The 27,872-nt window shown below is 36.8% G+C and overlaps 2 protein-coding genes and 1 long non-coding RNA gene across 3 annotated transcripts in view; 1 reads left to right on the top strand and 2 right to left on the bottom strand.

The window, feature by feature from the left end:
• LOC112058076 (espin) overlaps positions 1 to 16,609 on the bottom strand; it is a 128,717-nt gene extending 112,108 nt beyond the window's left edge. The window contains exon 1 of the mRNA XM_052887320.1: positions 16,308 to 16,609. Coding sequence (XP_052743280.1) covers positions 16,308 to 16,594 — 287 coding nt within the window. The 5' untranslated portion in view covers positions 16,595 to 16,609. The remainder of the gene's footprint in view (positions 1 to 16,307) is intronic.
• Positions 596 to 2,796, top strand: LOC128199153 (uncharacterized). The gene is made up of 2 exons (XR_008251833.1): positions 596 to 1,875; positions 2,633 to 2,796. It is a non-coding gene; the product is annotated as an uncharacterized LOC128199153 (long non-coding RNA).
• A 2,483-nt stretch (positions 16,610 to 19,092) lies between the features above and the next one.
• Positions 19,093 to 24,651, bottom strand: LOC112044592 (uncharacterized). Its single transcript, XM_024080470.2, has 7 exons — positions 24,540 to 24,651; positions 23,435 to 23,471; positions 22,918 to 23,263; positions 21,897 to 22,002; positions 21,083 to 21,258; positions 20,223 to 20,325; positions 19,093 to 19,522 (listed from the first exon to the last, which is right to left on the bottom strand). Exons 1-7 carry the CDS (start codon positions 24,586 to 24,588, stop codon positions 19,509 to 19,511), a joined length of 831 nt encoding a protein of 276 aa, XP_023936238.2. The 5' UTR covers positions 24,589 to 24,651; the 3' UTR covers positions 19,093 to 19,508.
• Positions 24,652 to 27,872: the final 3,221 nt, after the last annotated feature.

The raw sequence follows: 27,872 nt of genomic DNA, 5'->3' as shown, positions 1-27,872 counted from the left end.
CTATGCTGTTTAATTATTGTTTCCGCCAATCTAGCTTCGACAGCTTGAAGTTTTAGCCGTTTATAAACATGTAATGTAAGTTTCGAGTAGGCATCGCTTACACTGTTCGGTGCAACATTCACTGCGTTCTCCATCTCGCTCGCGCACGCTGCTGCGCGATAGTGACGCGGTAGGTACATCTTATCGATGCATTTTGGCAACTTTAAACATTCGGTCCACTTATAATAAAGTTCTTTATTAAGTGGTTCATTCCAGTCGATTCCAGATCGCCATGTTTCTTGCAATAATATCATATCAGTAGGTATATGCTTGAAAGATACGTTGAAACCTAACGTGTCTATGTTAGGTAAACACATGATGCCTAAAGTTCGTTCGGAGTGCTGATCATTATTGGATTTTATAGCACTAGGTTCTAATGCTTCAGTATTTTTCCACGGTAACCCAACATGCCACCTTCCTTCCATTAATTTACAGGTTGGTTCCAGATGAGCCCTAGCCTGCAGGTCATCGGAGTTCTCTCGCGGAACAGCGGTTATACTTAAAGATTCAATCGCGCATAACTGCCGTACCTCTTCATGAATCTCGGGAGGTAAGTATTCATTTTCTATACCTGTATTTTTGTGATTCGAGCTGAGAAGGAGGGATGAATGCAATGAGCTGTATGAGGTTTCGCTGGTCTGACCATGGATACACCACCCAAGCGGCGTAAGTGTTGCAAAAGGTTCTCCTGCTTTGCCTTCAACTACTTGTAGTGGTAATAATAAATGATAATTATCTTGCCCTATCAATATTTCGGGCTTATAATGTGCGAGATTAATTTTATTTTTTACTTCAGATAAATAATCGTATTGCGTAATGCATAAATTCGAGGAATCTTGCGCAGGTAAACTCAAGTTGTCTACACTATTTCCCGTTAACGAATATAGTTGGCCGTCTCTGTTTGTCACAGTAAATTTCAGTGACTCGCTGTCGCATTCTACTGCATTGTTCCATGCGCCACACACGCGCATCTTTGTGTGACGTCCGTGTAAACCAACGCGCGCCGCCAGCTCCGAGTTTATTAGTGTGACAGTTGACCCGTCGTCGAGTAACGCGCTTGTAGTCTCGGTTCCGCTCGGTCCATGTATGAGCAAAGTTACTACCTTTAGAAGTACATTACGACTATCCATAATGTGTGTTACTTGCTGCGCTTCCGTGTTCATCTCGCTGTCGTTCGGTCGAAACTCGGACTCAGGCGCGGCCGTGATGTTTTCATTTCGTAAATTGTGGTTATCGTAGTGCAATAATCGGTGGTGCGCCTTACCGCAGCCGTCCTTGTCGCACCTAGGCGCCGGGCAATGGTCTCTGTCGTGCTTAATAGGTGCAAGACATTGAAAACATAAACGATATCGTTTCACGTGATGCCAGCGATCCTTGCGTAGTGCCTTCTTAAATAATTTGCAGTCCGGTAGATTGTGGACTTTAGACTCACCGCGATCGTTACAGTAGCTGCATTTTATTCTTACATTTGTGTTAGACTCGCTTTGCACTAATACGTTATGCGACTTCGTGTAGTTTTCGGCGTATGGTTTTCTTTTATAACTGTGCTCGGGCTTAATGTAATTAATAATACTTGCGGTTTTTGTTGTTTTGACTGCTTCGTCCGTTAAAAACTCGGATAGTATGACGAGCTTAGGCTTTGTTCCGTCTATAATACGCGGATAACTGTAGTCCGTCCATTTTGCTAACAGGACCGTCGGGAACTTAGCTAATACGGCCGACATGATGTTCATGTTTTTCAGGTACTCATCCTCTCCGATCGCGACGACTGCTGCCACGAAGTTCTGGATTTTGACCGCGAACTTGACTATATCTTTATGATATTCGTCTGCTAAGGTGGGTAATTTTTGTACATCCATTATTATTCTGGAAATAATTATATTTGGGTTGCCAAACTGTAATTCCAGCGCCGACATTATTTTGTCGGGGGTTGTGGCTCCAATTAATAACGCTGTGACCGCCTCCTTGGCCGGTCCGCGTAGGCAGCTCCGCAGTCTCCATAGATTTTCTTTTTCGCTGAAACTGCAAACCTGCGTGGACTCGTCATATGCCTGCTTAAAATGGAGCCACTCCATCGGGTCACCCATAAATACCGGTAGCTCTTTTTGCAAGCTGTTACGGCTGATGTTGCTTGGGGCGTTGCGCAGAGAAAGGGCTGCCATATCCTTTATAGCTGTGGCCAGCGTCTGGAGCGTCCCTTCAGTGCCGCCGCTTGCTGCGACGAGCGGGCACGGCTCGTGTACAGCGGGCCGTGCTGCCTGCTCCTGCTGGCTACGGTCTAGCCATTCCTCTACATTACTAGTAGTACGCACCTCATCTTGTGGACTGTATTCATCTTCGTCATCTAGCGCCGCTACTTCAGCTTCTAACCTTTTATTTATTAGTTCTTTATCAATGCGAGCTTTTGCCTCCGCTGCCGCTAGCTCCAGCTGTGCCTTTTTCGCCCGGATGGAGGCTGAGGACCGCTTTGAATGTACAGAAGCCCTGCTACGTGCAACTGATATGTTGCTTGGGCCACTAGGGCCCGCTTCTGCAGTATCAAAAAGTTTTTTCCGGATTTCCTCTTTAATGAGAACTTGCCTTTCGATTTCAGTGTCGCGGTGTTTCTGCTCCCGTTCCTGCCTTCCTTCGGTACGCGCAGGATTTGCCATGATGCTTGGCGGCGGAGTTTGAAACATACCTTTTATCGGCTCAAGATTTGGCTCGAAGACCACTTTGTAAAGGCCAGGCTCAATAAAAACACAGCTTTTGGTAAAATTGGCTTATTTCTTTGGATACGTGTGTGGTGACCGTTGCTCGGGTGAAGTAAGAGTCGTTGGTTTTTAAATTAGTTGTCAACGAGTGACGTTTTGATTTTTCTGACATTAAGTGACGTTTGCTGTCACCACACGCGTTCCATTTCACCATTTATTTATACTCAGATAAATACAACAACATTAAATGGCAAATAAATAATGTTAATTCGCGTCGTTTACATATTACATGACAGGCTACATATACATCTATTGTTAAATGGTGATAAACTAAAAAAGGAAAAACCTGGCTGAGTTTGTTGTGGGCTCTTCTCAGACCAAGGCGCGTTTGGAACCCTCGTAACTTTAATTTTAAGTTTTCGACTAATTATTATCACCATTATCTTATGTATAATATTATTACCTGACGTTTCGAAAGAGCTTGTAAACTAGGCCTATTATAAATATCAATATTCATTTGTGAAACAAATGTTTATATTGATATTGATTGATTGAGGTCTCTTTTCCTTCCACTTGTTTCATCTTGTTCACTTGTCACACTTTTCCTTCCACTTGTTGTATCTTGATCACTTGTCACAGTAAAAAAAAGCTAAAAAGCTGTTAAAAAAGCGTTTCAATACAACAAATGCATTCTCAAGTATATGTTCACAAAACAGCGTTTTTAAAACGCTTATTCGAGCAGTGTTGCAGTGAGCATTTAACTTCATACTATATAGGTACGCTTTTTTAACGTTGGTTAAGCGTATTGTATAAAGTTGAATGAAGTTCTATTTCCAACGCCCAAAATTGAAAATGCAACACTGCTCGATAAAAAGGCGTCGTGTTTTTAATAAACTGTCGTGTGAACATAAACATGGGAATACATTTGTTGTATTTGAACGCTTTTTTAACGTAAGTTAAAAAAACTCTCGTGCGAATGAGGGCTAAGAGATCACGAGCCGTCATTAATCTATACTTATAGTAAAACTGTAACAGGTCAAATTCTGTACATCGAAGATATTTTGAAAAATTTAATTGGAGGGCATATGTAATCGATACTGAAGCCAAAAATATTTTTTTTCGATTTTTTGTCTGTCTGTCTGTCAACAAACACTACTCGACGGGTTTTAACGAAACTTGGTACAATTATTCTTCATACTCCTGGGCAGGTTATAGTATACTTTTCATCACGCTACGATCAATAGGAGCAGAGCAGTGAAGGGGAATTTTGGGAAAACGGGAGAAGTAACACGTCGCGTAGAAGTGTAGGCTAGGTGCAGGTTAGGGGTAAGGTAAGAGTAGGTTAGGGGTAGGGTTGAATCCCTACTCATCCCCTGTATGGTAGGGTAGCTGTAGAGTGGGAGTAGGGTAGGGTAGTAGTAGGGTTTGACGCGGACGAAGTCGCGGGCGTCCGCTAGTGGAGAATACGACTCATTAAGGGCGCTGCAACATATAACAAGAAATTCAATAATTATTTGTGACACATACGTTAATTAATACACAAGTCATATTTATTCAAATTAGCACATAGCCGCGCGAAAGTGAAATGCAGATATTTTCTAATATCACCAACAGTTATTATACATATCAATACGACTATTAAACGTCGATAGTATCCAAGATTCTCGGTTTCCGTGTTTATAATAATTTTAATGTTCAGCTCACACTTCCGTGGGAAACATGTCCTCTCTTATTTAAGAAAGATCTTCGCTTTAAAGAGATTTTGACGGCCTCCGTGGCGCAGTGGTATGCGCGGTGGATTTACATAACGGAGGTCCTGGGTTCGATCCCCGGCTGGGCCGATTGAGGTTTTCTTAATTGGTTCAGGTCTGGCTGGTGGGAGGCTTTGGCCGTGGCTAGTTACCACCCTACTGACAAAGACGTACCGCCAAGTGATTTAGCGTTCCGGTACGATGTCGTGTAGAAACCGAAAGGAGTGTGGATTTTCATTCTCCTCCTAACAAGTTAGCCCGCTTCCATCTTAGACTGCATCATCACTTACCATCAGGTGAGATTGTAGTCAAGGGCTAACTTGTAAAGAATAAAAATAAAAAAAAGATTATAAGAGAAAAATCTTCACTCTGTAGATTATAAGAGTAAAGTCTTCGCTCTGTAGAGATTATAAGAGAGGTGGTAGCTTACTGAGCCAATAATAAAAAAAACATAAAAAAATTTAACCGACTTCAAAATCAGAAAATAAAATAAAAAGCGAAAAATAACACCGTACGTGCTACATAGTGCCAATACAGGGATGCATTAACTGAATCATAAAGTTTTACAATTTTTAGATAGTTCTTTCCCGTGGTTCTTTCAGAAACGGCTTTAGTTAATACGTCACTGGCTTTGCACCGCCTCCAAAGTGATCAGAAGGTAGCACGCACTGTACTCTTTCAAACAAAAAAGAGAAATCTTTAAATTGGTTAATAAATGACGAAGTCATGAGGTAACAAACATTGAAAAAAACATACGAGTCGAATTATGAACCTCCTCCTTATTTTGAAGTCGTTTAAAAATAGACAATGATGATGAAGCTTAATCTTAAAACAGGAATTAAGACTTCTTATTGTGGGCCCGTCATAGGCGAAACAGCGAACGAAGTCAAGAAACTTGGATGCACAAGATCAATCAAAATATGCCCAAGATCAATCAAAAAATGCCCAAGATCAATCAAAATATGCCCAAGATTAATCAAAATATGCCCAAGATCAATCAAAATATGCCCAAGATCAATCAAAATATGCCCAAAATCAATCAAAATATTATAGGGTAACTTTAAGATTTAACACTGTTCCAATATACCTACCTAATTTTAACAATGTTAATGAAAATGTGAAAGAAAATAATAAATGAATAAATATATAATAAATACAAAATATATACCAATTAAATGTATACACAGACAAGAAGTGTTCAATGACCTGCAAAAATCAAATCGAAGACCAGTTCTTTAAGTTGTAATAAAATATTCGTATGGAAAGCGACCTTGCCATAGACTGGTCGACCGAGATGACTGATTTTTTGGCGATCGTAAATACCTAGTTGGATTATAAAACTAATTGAAATCCAAATTCTTTTTTATTTTCTTTACAAGTTAGCCCTTGAGTACATTATCACCTGAGATGATAAGTGATGATGTAATCTCTGGTTTAAGCGGGCTAACTTTTTAGCCCGCTTTTTACATACCGGAACGCTAAATCGCTTAGCGGTACGTCTTTGCCGGTAGGGTGGTAACTAGCCACAACCGAAGCCTCCCACCAGCCAGACCTGGACCAATTAAGAAAACCTCTATCGGCCCAGCAGGGAATCGAACCAAGGATATCAGTCTTGTAAATCCACCACGCATACCACTGCGCCACGGGGTCGTCATTAAATTATAAATTATAAATCATCATAAATTCGATTAAATATTATAAGTAAGAAGGCTTAGCGTTACAAGCACATTTGAAACATCAAGTTTGACTGTTTTTAAAGTGTACCGGTTCGGAGGACAGGTTCTGCTGAAAAAAAACCCAACAAAATACTCAAAATGATAACATAATTACTAGAAGTTCCTTAAATGTTCATTGGCAAATTGGCAATACTATATCATTTGCACAACCAATAACTTAACTTTATATTTTTTTGCAGAATAGATATTCTAGCCTATAATTATAGAGATTGTTTTGTATTCTGTCTTATTATCTATAAACACATTCATTAATCACAATAATTACTCGTATGTTCCTGAAGAAATATCTAAGAAAATTAATGGAAACTATGGTTAAAGGTTATGTATAATTACATTTTACTGGACAGATTGTAATAAAAAGTTCTATACTTTCATTTTAGCAAGAACCTACAAGATTTTCATTTGTGCATAACAATTTTTAAATAGTAAGCAAAATTAGGCACAGTGCAAAGCAACTTGCAGCTCTAATGTTGTGTACCATTCTGTTGTAAACTTACTAGTACCACCTAGTGGCGAATAGCGAAACTTTTACAAGAGTCGTGAGTTTGATTTTTTACTAGTTCTATCCGTTGCCAGCAGATGGCACTATCAGTATTTTTTAATCGTTTAGACCAAAGGTTTAGACATCGATGTTAATAGAGTTTATTTTCTTCTTCACTTTAAGTCAAGTAAAAAGAAGCATACCTTATTTAGTAGATATCCAAACTACGTTAATTTTTGAATGAAAATTTGGAATCTTTATATTTTAGCTTAATATCCCGAAAGGCAAGTGACCAAAAACATAGGTACCAAGTATTTATTTTAACGTAACGTTTTTGGAGTAGAAGTTTTGATGCAGGAATTTTATGTACAAAAAGAATTAATGAAATTACCAAATATATTATAATTTAGCAAATAAGCCTTAACATTAAATTGCTATTTTCTAATATCAGGCGTACACTTTTAATTAGATTAAGTTTAAAGCCGAGTTTAACACTGAACTTTCATTCTCTAAAGACATTTTAAGTGCAAATTCTTAGCCCAGAGTCGGGAAGTTGGCGGTGTTAGACCCCCCGTGCCTCGGAGAGTACGTTTAGTCGGTCATTATCTGTTATCATTAACATGTGATACAGGTCGATAATGACATTAATTTAACACTCACCCTAAGCTGGCTGGTGGAAGTATTCAGCCGTGGCTAGTTACCACCCTACAAGCAAAGACGTACCGCCAAGAGATTTAGTGTTCCGGTACGATGTCGTGTAGAAAGCGAAAGGGATGTGGATATTCATCCAACTCCTAACAAGTTTCATTCATCCAACTTATATTGCATCATCACTTACCATCAGGTGAGATTGTAGTCAAGGGCTAACTTGTATAGAATAAAAAAACCCGCTATCCCGCATTGGAACAATGTGGTTATACTCTATACCCTCTTTAAGAAGGGAGTACCAGTAGTTTTAAAATATATTATTGTTTATTAGTTCTTTAAAGATATCATAAAATGTGATTTACATATCAGTAGGTATAGTCATTCGAAAGTAGTGGGTCGTTAATAAAGTCTGATATAGACAGTTCAATAAGCTTAATAATCTGCTATTCTTTCTAAAACCACATATTCTAAACTATAATCAAACTTTGTAAAAATCATGGATAACTATTGATTGGTATATATATATCACTAGATAACTGTACCTTACCTTAAGTTCCTCGCAATCGTTAAAGCCATAGAGTTAGAGTGACAATAATCTCCAGAATGCACTTTCGCTAACTCAGATTGATAATCAAATGGAAAGTGTTTTCGACATGCTCTGCCGATCTCTAAAATTATCTGTTTATATCAGATTGCCCTTAGCGTCGAATCGAATACCTAAGAATTTGCAATAATTTTTACCTTGGAATTTTAGTAGCTTACGGCGAATTCCTTAGAAACCCCATAACTTTCTAGAGTTAACTGCATTCAGGGAATTAATAGAATGTTTGAATGAGTATATTTACTAAGAAAATTCCTCCGATTCCGGAGGGTGTGGGTTCGAATCCGTTCCGGGGCATGCATCTCCAACTTTTCAGTTGTGTGCATTTTAAGAACTTAAATATCACGTGTTTCAAACGGTGAAAGAAAAACATTATGAGGAAACCTGCATACCTGAGAATTTTCTTAAGTCTCTGCGTGTGTGAAGTCTGCCAATCCGCATTTAGCCAGCATGGTGGACTATTGACCTAACCCCTCTCATTCTGAGAGGAAGCTCGAGCTCAGCTGTGAGCCAAATATGGATTAATAATGGCAATGAATGACTAAAATTTAGTACGAATGATTCAACATTGTTCTGCGCACAGAACACAGAAAACACTAAAGCTAATTATTAATTTATGATTTTGCCATATAAATTAATTTCACACAAAAATATTTAAATTTAAATACTTTACGAGCAATATACATACAAAAATACAATAAGTACATAATTTCAAAAAAAAACAAAATTTATTAAATCGGTAGAGACATTTTGGAGAACGAGACTAAAAGCAGAAATAAATTAGATTTTTTATCTTTCATTTATTTATTTGTCCTTCTTTTAATTTTTTAACTATGTTATTAATACAAAATATATTACAAAACAATATTAAAAATTTATAAAAAAATCAACCCTCCCACCCAACCGGTGGTCAGGGCCCCAGAACCCATCACTGCTTCTGTATCCAACTCTTGATCCAACAGTTAAACGAAAGCTTCTTAGGTTGTCGTTCGAAGCTTTTCGTTATAAGACCATTGACTGAAACAATTATCGGACCAATAATAGTCGACTCAACATTCCACAAGGCGGTAATCTCGTGAGCAAGGTCCATGTATTTTGATACTTTTTCTTTTTCGGCTTTAACCAGATTATCGTAATTTGAACCAGTAATATCAACAATTATCGCTAACGCTTCGAAAACTAGAAAGATGTATGGGAATGACATTTGACAGGTTACGTGATCAAGATCTATCATTCCCATACATTTTTCTAATTTTCGAAGCTTTAGCGATCGTAGAAAGAGAATCAACATGCCACTTGGCTAGGGGGGCTGGTATCTTGGCAACAATAGGTATACTTGTCAATGATAATAATCATTCGATCCCAGTAGAGCAATGCACTGCTATTTTCAAGAACTGACACTGGGTCGTACCTATAAATTAAATGAAGTATTATTATATTAGTTAATAGTTATATTATGTACCTACTAGCGGACGCCCGCGACTTCGTCCACCCTTAGACCTCTTTAATCCACCTCTTACGGTAGTAGTATACTATAAAAATGGAGTAACCGTTCTCCCGTTTTCCCAACATTTCCCTTCACTGCTCTTCTCCTATTGATCGTAACGTGATGAAAGATATACTATAACCTGCCCAGGAGTATGAATAATTGTACCAAGTTTCGTTAAAATCCGTCGAGTTGTTTTTGTTTCTATAAAGAACATACAGACAGACAAAAATTGTACTTATTGCATTTTTGGTATCAGTATCGATCACTAATCACCCCCCGACAGTTATTTTGGAAATATATTTCATGTACAGAATCTACGGATTTATTATAAGTATACAACGACATTATATTGTACCTAGTAAGTATAGATATTTCGTCCTCAGGCCATTTCTACGCTCGCCCAAATCCACTACGAGTCCACTAGGGAAACCCATAATTGCTAATGACCTACTCGTACAATTAAGTACAAACTAATGTAGATAGATAGCTTAGTATCTAGAAAAGCCATGTAAGTACGAAAGTGATTGTGGTTTACCACAAAAATCACTTCCTAATGATCGATTAAAGTATCTAATGTAAACAAACCTGAATTAATTACCGAGTGAGTATATAATATACTAGTTGACGCCGCGCGCTCTTACCCGTGTGGTTCCCGTTACCGTAGGAATACGGGAATAATATATAGCCTTCCTCGGTAAATGGCCTATCAATTTTTCAAATCGGACAAGTAGTTCCTAAACTTAGCGCGTTCAACCTAACAAGCAAACTCTTCAGCTTTATAATATTAGAATAGAAGAATAGATGGGCTTTATTTTTGTTATAATTTAAATCTAAATCCGAAATTTAAATTACGTATATTTACTTACAAAGGTTCTAGTTTGACCTAAATTGGAACTTTTGCGGTGTGATTTCGCGCAGATAAAAAAATTTCTTTCGATGATTGTATAATCAAATTGAAATCGATTCGTAGCGGCCCACTTTTCTTTTATCAAGTAGATACAAAAAATATTGCGTTTTGTATATTTGATACTTATCCAATTGATTTTATTACTGCAATCTTTTATGTAAACTATCCTTGCTATATTAAATAGATAATTGCATTAGGTACTTGTATATTATCAATAATCCTAATGAACTTCATTATGAATATTGATCATATACAGGGTGTTGCCGGAGTATTTCCTATAACATCAAGCTGTTGACAAGTCCACTGTTAAGAGCCCAACTGCATAATAAAACTTTTTATGTTTTCATACAAAGTAATTCAAATAATTCTGACTATCCACGGATAGTCAGAATTATTTGAATTACTTTTTATATTATATTATGAACACATGCCTTTATCTATCCTTGCATTTTAAAATACATAATCGTGGTGGTATGACTGTCGATATAGACAAGATATAGCAACTGGCACACCGCACTTAACTAGTAAGCTACTTCATGATATTTATCTATGAATATTGAATACGTTTGGCTAGGTCATAATATAAAGATGCGATATATGGGACACAATTTAAAAAAAAAAATTTTTACTCCAAAAATATTTTTCCGTTCCTTAGATATTTTTAATGAGCGAATGGTCCGCTAATGCTCTAAAATACAATACAAGAAGAAGAAGAAGTGTTTAGTCATACTAAACACTAAACTGACACATTAACACGTATCTAGGTAGATAATGAGGATATTTGTAAGAGCAGGTAATGAAAGCAATCATTACGTAAATAGAACTGTTAAGAAATTATACAAATATACGCGGAAACTGCACATTAAATTAATTTCATTTTTGTAGGATAATGGAGCAAAGTGCAAGAGTTAGGAAGCTGGTGGTTTTACAACCCCGTGCATCGGATAGCACAAGATGTTGGTCCCGGACCGGTCATTAGGTAAATCATTAACTTCAGAAATTACCGTTAAAGAGTCTAACATTATCACTATAAGGACACCAACCCATATCCCTTCTACCAGTAGGTATAATCTTTATATCCCTTCTCCTTTAAGGGCCTCTACTATAAGGGATGCCTTCTCTTTGGGCTGTTAAAATAGCCTGATTTTATTAATCGTAAATTTTATTAACCTAAATAGCATATTCGTTTGTCGTGAGCTTTACCTACAAGTTACAAGCATCGATGTTTAATTCGTCCGATAACTGGAAAAATAAATTAGCACAATAATATTGCCGGACTAAGAATTTACAATTAATCCAGTTACTAGAAGATTAAAGTTATATTATCGTACGGTTGCTGTATGAAGTCACTTCGTTTTGAAAAAGTAAAAAAAAACAACATAAAAAAACCACAAATATAGAGAAGCTCGCAGTCTGCGATTTAGGTACCCATAAAGCGTTCAAGGTCGTTAATAGTGGCAACAGACTAACCAGCTATTCTTAACCCTTTACAGGAATCGCTATATATTCAGCGTAAATGGAATCGTGGGTCCAAATGGATCCTATGATTAAAACACTTGTTATTTTATAATAATAAATACGATAATGAGTCTATAAGTTATGAGACTATTGTGGTGTGTAATAATTGATGTGTTAAAACAAGTTAAGTGTATTAAATATAAATCAAGTTTTAATAATCAAAATCGTGTAATTAAATGCATTTCTTAACTTATTAGATAAGGAATCAAAATTGAGATTCAAATCGACGCGCAAAATAACAACTGCACGCGTTTTGTAATTAAACGATTTTTTGCTTTTCTTGGGTACAAATGGACCCAGTGATTCCAGTTAGGGGTTAACTTTATTTTCACATACATGTTAGCAGTAACTTATAATTATTGCGTCAATGATGAAGTTACATAGATTCTTCCGGTGAAATCGGGAGACAACTTGGCGGAGAGTGGTCAGCATCACCCGTCTGATAATTTTATATTGGCTGCACGCAATCAGTAGGGAGACCACGATTTTGAAAAAAAATCCGAAGGAATGCATCGACATAAAATATCGATATAAAAATAGCGGCAGATATTGCTCTCTATTTCATCTTATCACGACAAGTGAAGGCTATATTTCCGGTTCGCTATTGGTCGACTGTCTGTTTCTCTTCATAATTCATCTTTGGCGTACTGGTGACAGAAAGGCATACTTTTTTGTGCAAATGATCAGCTTGGTTGTCGCGCGGAAATGCAGCCAGTATTCTTGACTACCATTCCACGTGGGTTGAGTAGGAGGATGGCATGGGCTAGCATTCAGCTCTTATAAAATCACTTACAATTATTTCACGGCCTCCGTGGCGCAGTGGTGTGCGGTGGATTTACAAAATGGAGGTCCTGGGTTCGATCCCCGCCTGGGCCGATTGAGATTTTCTTAATTGGTCCAGGTCTGGCTAGTGGGAGGCTTCGGCCGTGGCTAGTTACCCTACCGACAAAGACGTATCGCCAAGCGATTAAGCGTTTCGGTGTACGATGTCTTGTAGAAAGCGAAAAGGGTGTGAATTTTCATCCTCCTACTAACAAGTTAGCCCGCTTCCATCTTCCATCACCTGCCAAGTGGTAACTTGGTAAGACACTTGGTAAGATTGTAGTCAAGGGCTAACTTGTAAAGAATAAAAGATTTGTCTTACTTATTCAGACATCATGGTCACTATCCAAACGGTCATTAAACTTCTCGCTGTATAATGTATTATGGCTTTAATTGACTAGATAGAGACAAGATAGAGACTAGATAAATACGAATATATTCTGTAAGATATACCTATTGGAATTGCTTCTAATGTTTATGCTTTATTGGTTGCGGTTTTTTATTCTCGGTTGGACTAGCGACACATATACTAACCGTAACATACCTTTTTTTGGACTTTATTGGATCCTCCTTAAGAATAGATTTTTCATATATTGCCCCTGGTATAAAAAAAATATGGGGTGTAAAAATCGATGAACGAATTACAGCGTTACGTTTTTTGTGAGCAACATATTCTGCGCACCTTTCACTTTTCAGGCGTATTTAGACGTACATAGTGTAGGTATGCTGCTGGCCAACAACATACACCTATTTAGACGATCGATCGACATTAGAGTCGATCTCGAAAGAGTAAACTCCATTCGTGCATTGGAGCTGACATACAACTGCTGAGAATTTTCTCTCTTCCTCATCTCATGTTTTTCTCTAATCTCTCTTCTCCTCATTGTCTCTTTTATCATTTGTACGTATGCGTGCCAATCGAATTGAAAATTAGAGCATCAACGGTCGGGCTCATCACCGAGAGGTGGTGGTTCGAACCCCGTTGGTCTATTGTCGTACCCACCACTCCTAATACAGTCTTACACGACTAGTTGGAGGGAAATGGGAATATTGGTCATATTCAAAAAGATACGGAAAAATATATTTAAAAAAAAAATCTTATTCGCTAGTACTAATCAGCATACGCATTCCCTTCGTTTTTTATCGTCTATCTCAGGGCGTGGGATATCGTTATCGGTATTTTTGTGCATTACATAAGGGATTAAAGTGCTAACTTAATCTACGCAACCCTACACTGCGCGTGGCCCCACATGAACTTGGCCGTTTTTTTTATTTAGATAATCTTTACTGTATAAGTACTGTAAGTATTTTATATCAAGGTAAGCATAGTTCCATTTTCCTGGAAGAGAAATATTTGCGATAATAATAATTTTTTGCAGTGTTTCAACGATGGGTTGAGTGAACCCCTCTTAATATATTCTAGCGAAAAAAGCTGATTATTTATGGAGAAAGGAATTACTTAACTCCTAGAAGCAGTGTCAGCATTTTATTACTTTTCATCACGTAACGATGTCGTGTGTTCATAAGACTGCATAATTATGAAATAATCTCCATTTGGCATCACAACCTGCGGCCTTATTATGTATTTTGATGTACCATTCAAATTCATTCATTCATTATCAATGCATATTCGGCTCACTGCTGAGCTCGAGTCGCCTCTCAGAATGAGAGCGGTTAAGCCAATAGTCCACCACGCTGGCCCAATGCGGATTGACAGACTTCACATACGCAGAGAATTAAGAAAATTCTCTGGTATGCAGGTTTCCTCACGATGTATTTATTTGAAACAAGTGATATTTAATTTCTTAAAATGCACACAACTGAAATGTTGGAGGTGCATGCCCCGGACCGGATTCGAATCCACACCCTCCGAAATCGGAGACAGATACATATCCACTGGTCAATCACGGCTACCATTCAAATAATGAGTCGTAGTATTTCATATTTCGTCGTACTTTTGTTTTTATGATCATTGACCTTGACTACGCCATTTTACAAGTGGCAGTGTTTTTTTTATTCCTTACAAGTTAGCCCTTGACTACAATTTCACTTACCATCATTAAGTGATGGTGCAATCTAAGATGGAAGCTAGCTAACTTGTTAGTAGGATGAAAATCACCCCTTTCAGTTTCTACACGACATCGTACCGGAATGCTAAATCGCTTGGGGTTACATCTATCATATCATCATAATATCACGTGTCTCCAACAGTGAAGGAAAAACATCGTGAGGAAACCTGCACACCAGAGAATTTCTTAATTCTCTGCGTGTGTGAAGTCTGCCAATCCGCATTGGGCCAGCGTGGTGGACCCCTTTCATTCTGAGAGGAGACTCGAGCTCAGCAGTGAGCCGTATATGGGTTGATAACGACGATTCAATTTAAGAGGACACAAATTCTAAGGTTTGAATTTGTATTGTTGTATGTTTATAGTTCGATTATGGTTTAATTTACAAGTAAGGTTCATTAATTATTCAAATGCAAGAAAATACAGCGTAGGAATAAGCTAACTGTACTCTATGAGCGCTATATAATTAACAATACGTAGGTACAGTCGCAGCGAACACGCGCCGCCTTCCGCTTCAGTGATTTTGATGCAACTTTTCCATTGCATACGCAGATTATTACCATCACAGTATGTTAAACGATTGCGGAGGAATTTGGCACACTTACTACTTGCCTTTGAAAACTTTATTTGCATACAACCTCGTACATTGCACGATAACAATCGTAAATTACTTTCTTGAAAATATAAAGAAAGTTAATTAATTGCACCAGGCATTTATGAAAAATAACTAAAATAAACTTAACCTAATTACATAGTACAACAATAATCAAATTACTTAAATATATAGAATGATTACTTTCAGGATTAGGTTTGACGATTTGAGAGAACTCTAGGTCGAATAATTATAAAGAAAATTGAAGATCCCTATACTTAATTATTCGTAAAATAATCAACATTTTTTATGAATAAACAACGTAGGTATATGTAATAAAAATATAATAGAATAAAAGATAATAGAAATACTCGCAAAACTTTATTTAAGTAAACTAAGATTTATCATGATAAATAAATAAATAAATATACTTAAATAAATATACTTAAACAATACACATCACTATCTAGCCCCAAAGTAATGATGGTTCAATCAGAAACTTACGATAAACTTTTACACGATATGCTTTAGAATAATATCTTGTAGACACAGAAGATCATACAGAATGAGTCTTTACAAGGTGAAGCTGATGAAAATCCATAAAAAAACAAACTTTTTTCATATTTTGTATTTCATAATTTAACACTAACAACAATTACGTAAATTAATATAATAATCAATAATAACCAATAAAAATACTCCATCCTATTTCTTTAGTTTATGTGAACAGTTTTTAAAATATTTAAAAACTCAAAACGCCATTTTTCTTGAATAATATTGAAAATTAATAATGCGACGCTTCGTTTCCGTACTGAATCGAGAATGTATTAGTTTTTGAATTTTGTATTTGAAGCTCTATCTACCTATTATTGATTAATCTGTGCTTGTACATATTATGTATTCTGTGTTATTATAAAACTTCACAATTTATCTGTACGTATATAAACTTCATAAAACAACTTACCCAAAGTTTCCTGGGTAGCAAATAGCGTTCCTTCTACAAATATGCTGCGCGCTTTTCCCGCTGAAATGCTGTCCACCATTGAAGATCACCTCCGAACAACAGGGTGAAGAGCACCTTCCGCTGTCAGAGCACTGTGTCAGCGACCCGGACTCGGTCTGAAACCACCTCTCATCACGTGGAACGGAGTAACGCCATTCCGGGCTTGGAAACTTGTAGGTGTAGCCAGGCTCCCATTGTGTGGCCATTTCTGGACATCTCTCCACATATGCGCCGGCTAGTTGGTCCATATATTGCTTGTAGAGACGCTTCTGTCTTTGAGTCTGAGACACGTGTAGGCGGAGAACGTTTAAAAAACACATTTTTCTTCAAAATTTTCAGTTAAAGTTCATCACAGTTCGTAAACTTTAAAAGTCGATTCGACGAAATGTTTAACAATTGACTACACTGAAGGAGATTTTAAGATAATTTCGCACTTGAATTAAGATGAAACTTCACATAAACATTCAGGAATTTCGTTACATTTATCTTCCGATTTTCAGAATAGAGATCGCGGTGTTTGCTATCAAATACGGGCTTCCATTACCTTAACTTTCGTTATAAAAGTTAATAAATGAAAATATGTGTTGATTTTTATTATTTTACATACAAAAATATTTGTTTACATATTTATTAAAGTAAGAAACGAGTGGATGGAAGGCGCGGAACGCGACTGCTGCACTGCGCAGGCGCCGCGCGTGGAGTCAACAGCCATAATCGCTTTAAATTAACTCCCATTTCCCCGAGAGGTGAAAAAAACGGAACTACTCTCAGCTAGGTAGTGGACCGAGAGATTGCATTAGCCAGATCTACCTCATTTTATGAATGCTGAAAAATTAGTCATGTAGATTTTATAATATTATAATATGTCACTGAAGTGAACAAAAGTGCATAATTGTCTTAATTTCATATAATCGCTTAGTTCCGGTACGGTGTCGTATAGAAACCGAAAAGGGTGTGGTTTTCATCCTACTCTTAACAAGTTATCCCGCTTCCATCTTAGATTGTTTCATCACTTACTTACGTGAGATTGTATTAGTTAACTTGTAAAGAACAAAATAAAAAAATAGATGAGAATAGGCATCTTCTAGGCAAGCGCGTTCTACCTTAGGCCACATCTACCATTAACCATCAGTTGAGATCGTGGTCAAGCGCGAGCTTATCCTATCCTATCCTATCCTACTAATATTATAAACGCGATACGCGCGAAGTTTGTATGGATGTTTGGATGTTGTTAGTCTTTAACGCCGCAACTACTTAACCGCTTAATTTGACTGAAATTTGGAATGGAAATAGATTTTACTGTGGATCACTACACATAGGCTACTTTTCATCCCGAAAAAATTCATGGTTCCCGAAGGATTTGTGAAAAACTAAATTTAACGCGGATGAAGTTGCGGGCGTCTGCTAGTTCCTTATAAAAAAAGAAAATGAGATTGTCTGGCTATCGCTGACTCTCGTTGTATAGGTACACAAGGAGAAAATGTAGCGTAACTGAGACGAAATCGGCGTCAAAAGCGTGGCTAACGATATTTTAACTGTCATAGTTTGTTAGTTGTATTTTTATGCTTAAATCGAAATCAAAATGATTTTTATTCATTATTTTTCTTTTAATCATTACCTATTTAAAAGGAAAATTTATAATTAAGGTATTTTTTTCGCGCTGGGAAGAGAAAAATTTATTTATATTCAGATGTTTTATGAAGGAATCCTTTATAAATAAAGAACAAGAGGTAGGTGTATTTAGTGATTTAATGTCCTAATTTTTATAGGTAGTTTTATATTTTCGTTTATTTAAAAAAATATATATTTGCTGTATATTTTAACTCTTTCCCCTCCAATTAGTTGGAAAAGACCGTGGTAGGTTACGACAATAGTCCAGCGGGCGGGGATCGAACCACCACTTAGTGATGAGCCCGGCCCCGTTACCACTGAGCTATTGAGGTTTCTACACTAAAGGGTCTACACTAAAGGGTATATGTTATAATTTTCGTTAAAATGGTTCAATACAGTTAGTCCCTAAAAGAAAACCGACCATTTTGAGCCAGAAAAACATTCATGTTACGGAAAAAATATGTAACAAAAAATCAAGTCACGAAAAAAAATATGACGTAGGTATAACAAAAACATCCTTTATTTTTTAACCCGACAAAAAGGAGGAGGTTCTATGTTCGGCTGTATGTATATTTTTTTATATATTAAAATTGCAGAAAATAATCAAAACTCATCGTTGTTATTTTTTTATGTGTTTTTTTTATTATGTTGAAAAGCATGTAGACATTTGCCCATATCTTGATTATGACTGAAATTTAACAAGTCTAAAACTGATATTTAATGACACTAATTTGGTCATTGTAAAAGGTCGCTTATCAAATCTGGACCTAGCGATATATGAAAAATGGTCGATCTCCTTTTGCAATGCGTTTTACATTTATTTCTTGGTTTCACACCCCTTTCCGTTTCTACTCGACGTCGTACCGGATAGCTAAATCGCTTGGCGGTACGTCTTTGCCAGTAGGGCGGTAGAGGTAGCCAAACTATTTAGCGTTCCAATACGATGTCGTGTAGAAACCGAAGGGAGTGTGGATTTTCACCCTCCTCGTAACAAGTTAGCCCGCTTCCATCTTAGATTGCATCATCACTTACTATCAGGTGAGATTGTAGTCAAGGGCTTGTAAAGAATAAAAAAGAAGGGTAACTCCGGCCAAAGCCTCCCACCAAAACATTCCGAAAAAAAAGGCATACACCGTGATATTTTATAATTTTATTAAATTTTATGACTTAAACACTAACTCGAAGATTTTATAATAGTAATATGTCACTAGCGCGTCATAACTGAGGCGAACAAAAGCAAAATTATTGTCTTAATTTAATTGAGTCGAATTAAAAAACAACGAAAGTTATTTAAACAAATATTGTACACAATGTCGAGTTGTGTGTTCAGGATGTGTAAAAAGTATATATACATAAATATATAAAGAAATTAAAGACAAAATTGTGCATGTGTGCGCTCAGTAATGTAGCTAAATTCAGATCAATTTTGCGGTGGTTTTGTAGGCAGGTAACATGTCTATAATACAAAATGTCGTTGGTTCCATCATATTAGTCGTCATCAATGTTACATCCAAGTGTTCGTCGTCTTGGAACTAATAGCCCAGTACAGTATTAGTAACCGATGACTGTAAAAAAATCATTCATTAAAAATGTATCAAAAAGTAGAGCCAGACGTTTATGGTAAACAGAAGCCTAAAATATTCTTTTGAACTACCTAATGTTTTATTATTTTTAATACATTACAGTAACTAATACTTTATTTTTAACTAGCGGACGCCCGCGATTTCGTCATCGTCGAAGTATCAAATTACGTTGGGGCGATCCGTCTGTGGCACGTCGATTATCTTTCTACGATCGCTAACGCTTCGAAAACTAAAAAAATGTATAAGAGTGACAGATCTTGATCACGTGATAGCAAATGTCATTCCCATACATCTTTCTAGTTTTCGAAGCGTTAGCGATCGTAGAAAGGGAATCGACATGCTACTTGACTAGGGGGGGCTGGAACCAACGTCGATTTTATTTCTACAAACGCTAACGCTTCGAAAACAAACAGAATTTATGATAATAACAGAACGGTCGATAACATGATCACGTGACCTGTCTATAGTGAATATCATTCCCATACGTTTTTAAACTTTCGAAGCGATAACGTTTGTAGATAGAGAATCGACATGCCACATGGCACAGACCCTGGGTTGCTACACGTTATTGCCAAAGTTGGAAGTGCATGCCCCGGAATTCTTATCTACGCCCCCAGTATCGAAGGCTGAGATCACATCCACAGGGTTATCACGGCTCGCATGTCTCAGTCCAAGTACATACCTGTACATTTCGCCACCGAAGGATAGTCACAGAAATTTGGCCACCGCCCATTGATATTGAAATGAAGTCCAGTCGGGCATCTATAGGCTTGTGGTACGTAATTCTGTAACAAAACAAAATGGTCTACTTAACGCGTCTCGTATTTTTTTACAGTTGGTGAAATAATCTAAATGGGGATGATTTGATTATTATGGTATATTCGGGTAAATAAAGTCAATGTTAGGTAATTTATACATAAAAAGCAAAGATTGTCTAGTTATTTGCAAAATAAATAAGATTATAAAATTTCAAAATCTATTAAAAAAATTTCGTATAATTAATAAATATTTTAATAAAAATAATAAATATTTTAATAAATCTTTTATCGTAATTAGATAAAAATTCATACAGTTTTAGTTTCCTTACATTAAATGTGATTTTTTTTAATACATGAAATATAAACACAAACGCACAAATAACAAAGATATCAGTAATTTTGTTTGAACGTCCACTCAAATATAACGATCATTATGTACCTACGACGTCATTAAATCGTACCATTTTGTATAGGGCGTTAGGGATCCGCGGCAGCGCCGCAAAAATTTGTAACAAAAACTATATCTAAAAAAAATAATCAATTCTACAGCAAAAACATCGATCAGGTAATCGAATATTCTGTCTAAGCGATGTTATTGTGATGTGATACTCACATTTCGATTCGACATACATACATTTCTCTAGTTTTCGAAGCTTAAGCGATCGTAGAAAGAGATTCGACAGGGGCACTTAGATAGTGTGGTGCCCCATTTATTTATTTGCCCCAGGGCACTTGGTTACCTAACTACGTCGCAGCTAAGGAGATACATGAAAATAATATTTACCTGGCAATGGATATATGCATCACATCTATTCGGATATTGAGAAACGGAATTTCTCATCGTGCATACAGGGAGTTGTGGCTTGCTGGTGTCTTCGTTTTTCGGTACTGTTAACACTATCTCGATGGGCTTATTATACGAGTAATCCTCTTCATTGTAAACAGGCTCGGACGTTCCCGCTGATATTTAAAAAATATAATATTATCTATAGTTTCCAATCTAAGTCATACCAAATAATATTAAAGTGTATACTGGATGTCACTACTCCTTTAGTACTGAAACTCTACCTTCTACTAGGAGTAGTGACATCCTTTTCATGAAAGAACTTCCTGTCTTCATGACAGCGCCTTACAAATTACACTATGACCGTCATTAGCAAATGACAATGAGTGCCATTGAGACATTAGCGCCGCGTCTGGAGACTTTCATGGAAAGGACTTTATATGTTCCCTAGTGGTTAGGTTAGTAAGGAAAACGAAGATTTCCTGTGTGCACTAATTTTGTTCCCACACTTATAATGGTACAGAAAACAACAGTTAGCCTTAGTAAACCCAACGACTCACTTACAGTGGAAATCATAGACGTTGTAGGGCACTAGGCGATTTAGCATTTTTCTGGTTAAACAATTGATCAAAAATAATTCATGTAACTTAATTTTAAATTTTTTCAACTATTACTTTTAATTGTTATCACGACCTTTTATGCATGGTGTGGCTACCTTTAAGTAAAATTATATGTTTTGTATTACCCTAGTATGTATATGATTTTGTTGGTGGTCTAAATAAATAAATTAAAGTAAAATATTAAAACTACTTACGAACACATTGCACGACCGAAGCGTCATAGCAAACAACTCCAGAATATTTCATTTTTTCATGAAACTGAAGACCATCAGGGCATATGAAGGCATATGGTACATAATCCTGCAACAACAAAATAACTTTTAATGAGTTTACGGAGGCTAATCTCATCAATAACCAGGTAACTGTAGCTTGGCAAATTCGTTCGTAACACTCCCGAGGGTCCGCGGGGGCGGGTAGCGATGGGAGATTAACCCACAACTGATGCACCCCACTTCCAGCCTCTGACCCGCGCGCACGACCTCACACCCGCGCAGTCCTTTCCTCCCCGTCGCCCGCATATCATGGGAGTACCATCACCGAAATTGCCAACCTATATCTAGTAGGTAACCAATGTAAACATAGACATCATAAGATTTCTGTAAGACATCAAATATATACTTGTTAGGAGTAGGATGAAAATCCACACACATATAAAAAAAATTAATGGATATTTTTTTTAAATTAAAAAAAAATATTTAATATCATCATTATCATTATCAACCAATATTCGGCTCACTGCTGAGCTCGAGTCTCCTCTCAGAAAGAGATGAGTAAGGCTAATAGCCCACAACGCTGGCCCAATGCGGATTGGCAGACTTCACACACCAAGAGAATTAGGTATGTAGGTTTCCTGATGTTTTTTCTTCACCGTTTGAGACACGTTTTATTTAATTTCTTAAAATGCACACAACTGAAAAGTCGGAGGTGCATGCCCCGAACCGGATTCGAATCCACACCCTCCGGAATCGGAGGCAGAGGTCATATCTACTGGGATTTACTTTAGATACTGTAAGTATGATGAACAATTAACTTAAGTATAACCAGCATCTGCTAGTGAGAATTTTCAGCTCATTGTCCATCATAGGTATATGCATTAAAGAAAACAACGCGGGCATAAGCTTGTAAATAAATATAAAGATAACAAAATGCCAAGCTAGAAGCTAATTAAAAGGAGCTTTGAATAATTAAAAGTCAAACTAATGAAAAGGATTTTACCATGCACTGAATGTATACATCACATTTCCCAGGGTATGCATAAAATTCGTTTCTTTTTTCACATTTGAAACCACTCAGCTCACTCAAAACGATTTCATCAGATGATTCTCTTGGTAAATATTCTAAACGCTTATCAGAGTTTTTATCATTCTTTTTCGGTCGCACAAGCCGCATAATATTGAGAATACTAAGAATCTTAGCGAGCTTATCCGTCGGGTTAGCGAGAGTCGAATTTGGTTTCGGCGAATTAGAATCGCTTGGACCAGGTGCAGGTGCTGGTGCAGGTGCCGCTGCAGGTGCCGCAGCAGGTGCTGCTGCAGGTGCCGCTGCAGGTGCTGCTGCAGGTGCTTCTGCAGGTGCTGCTGCAGGTGCTGCTGCAGGCGCTGCTGCAGGTGCTGCTGCAGGTTCTGCTGCAGGTGCTGCTGCAGGTGCTGCTGCAGGTGCTGCTGCAGGTGCTGCTGCAGGTGCTGCTGCAGGTGCTGCTTCAGGTCCTGCAGGTCCTGTTCCAGGTGTTGGTTCATCTGCTTCGACTGGTCCAACGCCATACGTGAACACTGTAAACATAATAAAATAAATACCTTTAAATGTAAATCTAACCGTGTTTCAAAAACAATTAATATAAATAACACTCACTATAGTTTAAAAAGTTTGCAGTTTGTCCGCTATTGATGTATCGCGGTAAGATGCCGTAAAATTAAATAAAACTTCGAATCTAAATTAAATAGTTAATTTTAAACAAGGGACTAAAAACACCTTTTATATACGAGGTACTTTTAGGGCACGAGCCATAAGGCGAGGGCCGCTAAATATAAACCGAGTTTATAATGGGTTTAGCCCCGTGTGTTACAGTATACTTTGCACTGCGATTGCGAGAAAATAAAATAATTCAGTTCAGTATTCGTTGGTAAAATTCTTTATGCAGCCGCAACTCAATAAAAATCGTATAAAAAACACATTCCATAGACAAGAACGCTACATTTCGTTCCAATTTAAATTTTTTATCAATCAATCAGGGCCTTACCTAAAACACGGGACACACGGCAGAGTAGGTAGGTACAATAGTACCTCATACCCACATAAGATTGAGATAAAATAAGATTTTATTTACGACTAAAACCTCCTTCGTTTTACAGTATCCATTATTTTAGTATGATTTTACTATTTACGAAATAAACCTTTTTCGTAATATAGTAGGCTAGTACTCGTAACATACAAAAATTAAAAAAACAAAATTACATCAGCCCCTAGAGCATAGGCGTATATAGCGGGTGGGCCGGGTGGGCCGGGGCCAACCTAGAATAGTCCAGTGCCTACCCTAGGACACTGTGCTACCGGTTTAAAATTCTATGATGGGCGCCGAAATACTAATAGTTTTACAGAAAATATCATTTAAAATATCAAATAATCACAATTATACAATACTTTTAATAGTCTACAAATATTGCTAACAATTTTTTTATTAAATGAAGTGTCGACTCTATTCAGTGATATGTAGGCCCACCCCAGGCACGCCTCTAGATACGCCAATGCCTTAGAGGCTGAAATGCTTGTTTAGCCCCGCTGTAGAGTGGTAATATGACAGTGTTTTGAGCAAGAGTGGTGAAAACAGTATTTTTACATACCCAATAATAATGGAATAAACAATATGAATATTAATCTTTTCGGTAACATGTTTAAATTTAAATTAACTTATGTTTGCCAACAAGTAATCACTTTTCTATAATGAAAAATACATTAATGGACATTGTTATTTATAAGTAGGTATAACATTTATTCTCCATTTGTGAAATACATATATGCGGTCTTATTGATGGTAAATTAACGGACAATTTAATTAAGAATGATATGATTGGACTGTTTCATGCAAAACTTAATCAGAATTTATTTTGTATTTATTCCGATAAAGAATACAATATGGATCATAAGCTAACTTATCCGAATAACTACACAATTAATGCCCACGTGGAATGGTGCCAATACTGGCTGCATTTCCGCATTGGAAAGCCAATTTTCCGATTGTACCTACATCGAACATTATACTAAAATATCGTTTTATCATTATTATATTCAAATTAAAAAAGATTCGTATTTTTGTACTTAACGTAACGAATAAACTCAAAAACTACTAGAACGATTTTAATAAATCTTTCATCCATTGAAAGTAACATTATCATGGAGTAACTGACATGAACCAAACAAAAAGAGCCGTGGTATCCCAGTGATATGACCTCTGCCTCCGATTCCGGGGGGGTTCGATTCCGGTCCGGTGGATGCACCTCCAACTCCAAAAAACAAACGGTGAAGGAAAAACATCGTGAGGAAACCTGCGTACCAGATAATTTTCTTAATTCTCTGCGTGTGTGAATTCTGCTAATCCGCATTGGGCCCGCGTAGTGGACTATTGGAATAACCGTAACCCCTCTCATTCTGAGAAGAGACTCGAGCTCAGCAGTGAATCGAATATGGGTTGATAACCACGACCTAACATAGGCTATATTTTATTCCCGTATTCTCACAAGAATGCAACCGACACGATTGAAACCGCGAGGTTCCGTTAATATTCTTATCACGCTTATATTATAAGAGCGAAAGTGTGTGTGTGTGTGTGTGTGTGTAAGTATGTTTGTACACTGCGGCTTGCGAACCGATTTGGCTGAAATTTGGAATGGAAATATATTTTTCTCTGGATTAACTTAATTGTATATCCATGGTTCCCGCGAGATTTGTGAAAAACTGAATTCTACTCTTTTTTTTTAAATAGTCACTGGATAGCACTCAAGTTACTTATTCAACGTCGAGATCCGATGACAATATGTACTTAACTACTTATATTTTTTTTATTTACAAATATTTTAGAAATAAAAAAAATATATAAAAAAAATACAACCGACTTCAAAATCACAAATATGTTTCTACTAAACTAAAAAGCGAAAAATAACATCGTATGTGCTACCTTTTGATTAGTTTGAAGGCGGTACCAAGTTAGTGATGTGTTAATTCAAACCGTTTCTGAAGTGAACTGAAAAAAATTAAGAAAAAAGAACTGTCTGAAAATCCTATTTTTTTTTAATATAAACAGCTTGAATTAATACATCAATAACTTGGTACCGCCTTCAAACTGATCAGAAGGTAGCACTTACTATGGTATTTTTCGTTTCTTAGTAGTCGGTTGAATTTTTTATATTATCTTTTCATTTTTAGACATATTAACGATTTTGAGTATAAGTCCTTAAACCACGACGTTATTTTGTTATGATTAGTAACTCGATACTAGGTAGGTACAATCAACCAAACCAATTATACATATACTACTTTAACCATTACTCGCATACATCACTCCCCGTTAACCCCACGAAATAAGAACATTTTTTTTGTTTATGTTAACAAACACACCCCATATAGGTGAAAAATTATCATCAATACAAAATAATCAAGCTTAATCAGATAAATATTGTACACAGTTGAGGAGTAACCTTAACTGTCTTAAGTCTCGATCATCAGACCCTTGATACCAGTCATGACCCATCTAGATGTAAAGTTTTTATTAATACAAATTATTTAAGCCCAAACACAAGGTAGTCAGTAGCTACTTTAAACCGTTAAAAAGTACCCTTTTATTTTAAATATACTACATCGTATCCATCACCAGACCCCTAACGACAGTCACAACATATCTAGATGTAAAGTTCTCATCAATAGAAATTAATCAAGCCCAAACACAAGGTAACTACTGTAAACCGTAGAGGAGTTTAGAGGAGTTTCCTTAACTGTCCCTCATCTCCATCACCAGACCCCCAATGACAATCACAACCCATCTAGATGTAAAGTTCTCATCGATACAAATTATTTAAACCCAAACAAAAGGTACTTTACTACTGCTGTAAATTGATGAGGAGTTCCCTCGTCTGTGTTCGGCAGTTTGGCTACCTCATCAGATCGTCACTAATCCTTCATTAAATTGTAGTACATAATATACTTAATGAAAACATTAACAAATGCACTTATTGTCTCCATAATATTCGAAAGTTCCCCTCAATTTCTCCAGAATTCCATCATCAGATCCTGACATGATTTATAAGGGACTAACTGGAAAGCATAGTCATTCAAACAAAAAAAGAAACAAACAAAGATATAACAAAAGATATTCATAGACGCTAGAATTGGTTGATTGTCGCATAACGCGGTCCAAAATATGAAATTTCGGGAATTTCTTCGTTTAATAGATAACTAATCGATTTATTGTAACTGTACCTACTAACTGTAATAGTAAAGTTTTTATACATTAATATGTAATTAAACAATTGTTAAAACTTTGATTCGTTGCTAATTGTGATTAACTTTTTATCATATTATCAATGCCATGATAGTGTAGCGGTTATGCTCAGTGTTTGAGTGACATTGTCTCGATAATTGGTCTCATCTCATGTCTGAGACAAAATAACGAGGCATTTTAATAAGGTAGATTTTTAAATGGTCTTAAATTATCGATTGAAAGGGAAAAATAACATTACAATATTTTCTACCTACTGATATCTTTGAGCCCAGTTTTAGCCCAGTGGATATGACCTCTGCCTCCGATTCCGGAGGATGTGGGTTCGAATCCAGTCCGGGGCATGCACCTCCAACTTTTCAGTTGTGTGCATTTTAAGAAATAAAATATCAGGTGTCTCAATCGGTGAAGGAAAACATCGCGAGGAAACCTACATACCAGAGAATTATCTTAATTCTCTGCGTGTGTGAAGTCTGCCAATCCGCATTAGGCCAGCGTGGTGGACTATTGGCCTTAGCCCTCGCATTCTGAAAGGAGACTCGAGCTTAGCAGTGAGCCGAATATGGGTTGATGACGATCACTTTAAAGTCGTTGTTTAGCCCGTGTGGTGTTGATTTTAGCCGTTACTTAAGAAAGAAGAATTTCTGAGAAACAAAAGTCTTTAAGAGATACGCCTTGAATTAAT

The sequence above is a fragment of the Bicyclus anynana genome, chromosome 19, assembly GCF_947172395.1.
Source record: "Bicyclus anynana chromosome 19, ilBicAnyn1.1, whole genome shotgun sequence".
Lineage (NCBI taxonomy): Eukaryota > Metazoa > Arthropoda > Insecta > Lepidoptera > Nymphalidae > Bicyclus > Bicyclus anynana.
The sequence above is the reverse complement of the archived record's forward strand: the minus strand, read 5'-3'. Positions and strand labels throughout refer to the sequence as shown.

Coding starts and splice junctions, on each gene's coding strand:
- LOC112044592 (XM_024080470.2), bottom strand. CDS start 24,588: ATGTTACCGAAAAGATTAATATTCATATTGTTTATTCCATTATTATTG. Junction 23,264..23,434: donor GGACCAGTCGAAGCAGATGA/ACCAACACCTGG, acceptor ACCTGCAGAAGC/ACCTGCAGCAGCACCTGCAG. Junction 22,003..22,917: donor ATGTATACATTCAGTGCATG/GTAAAATCCTTT, acceptor TTGTTGTTGCAG/GATTATGTACCATATGCCTT.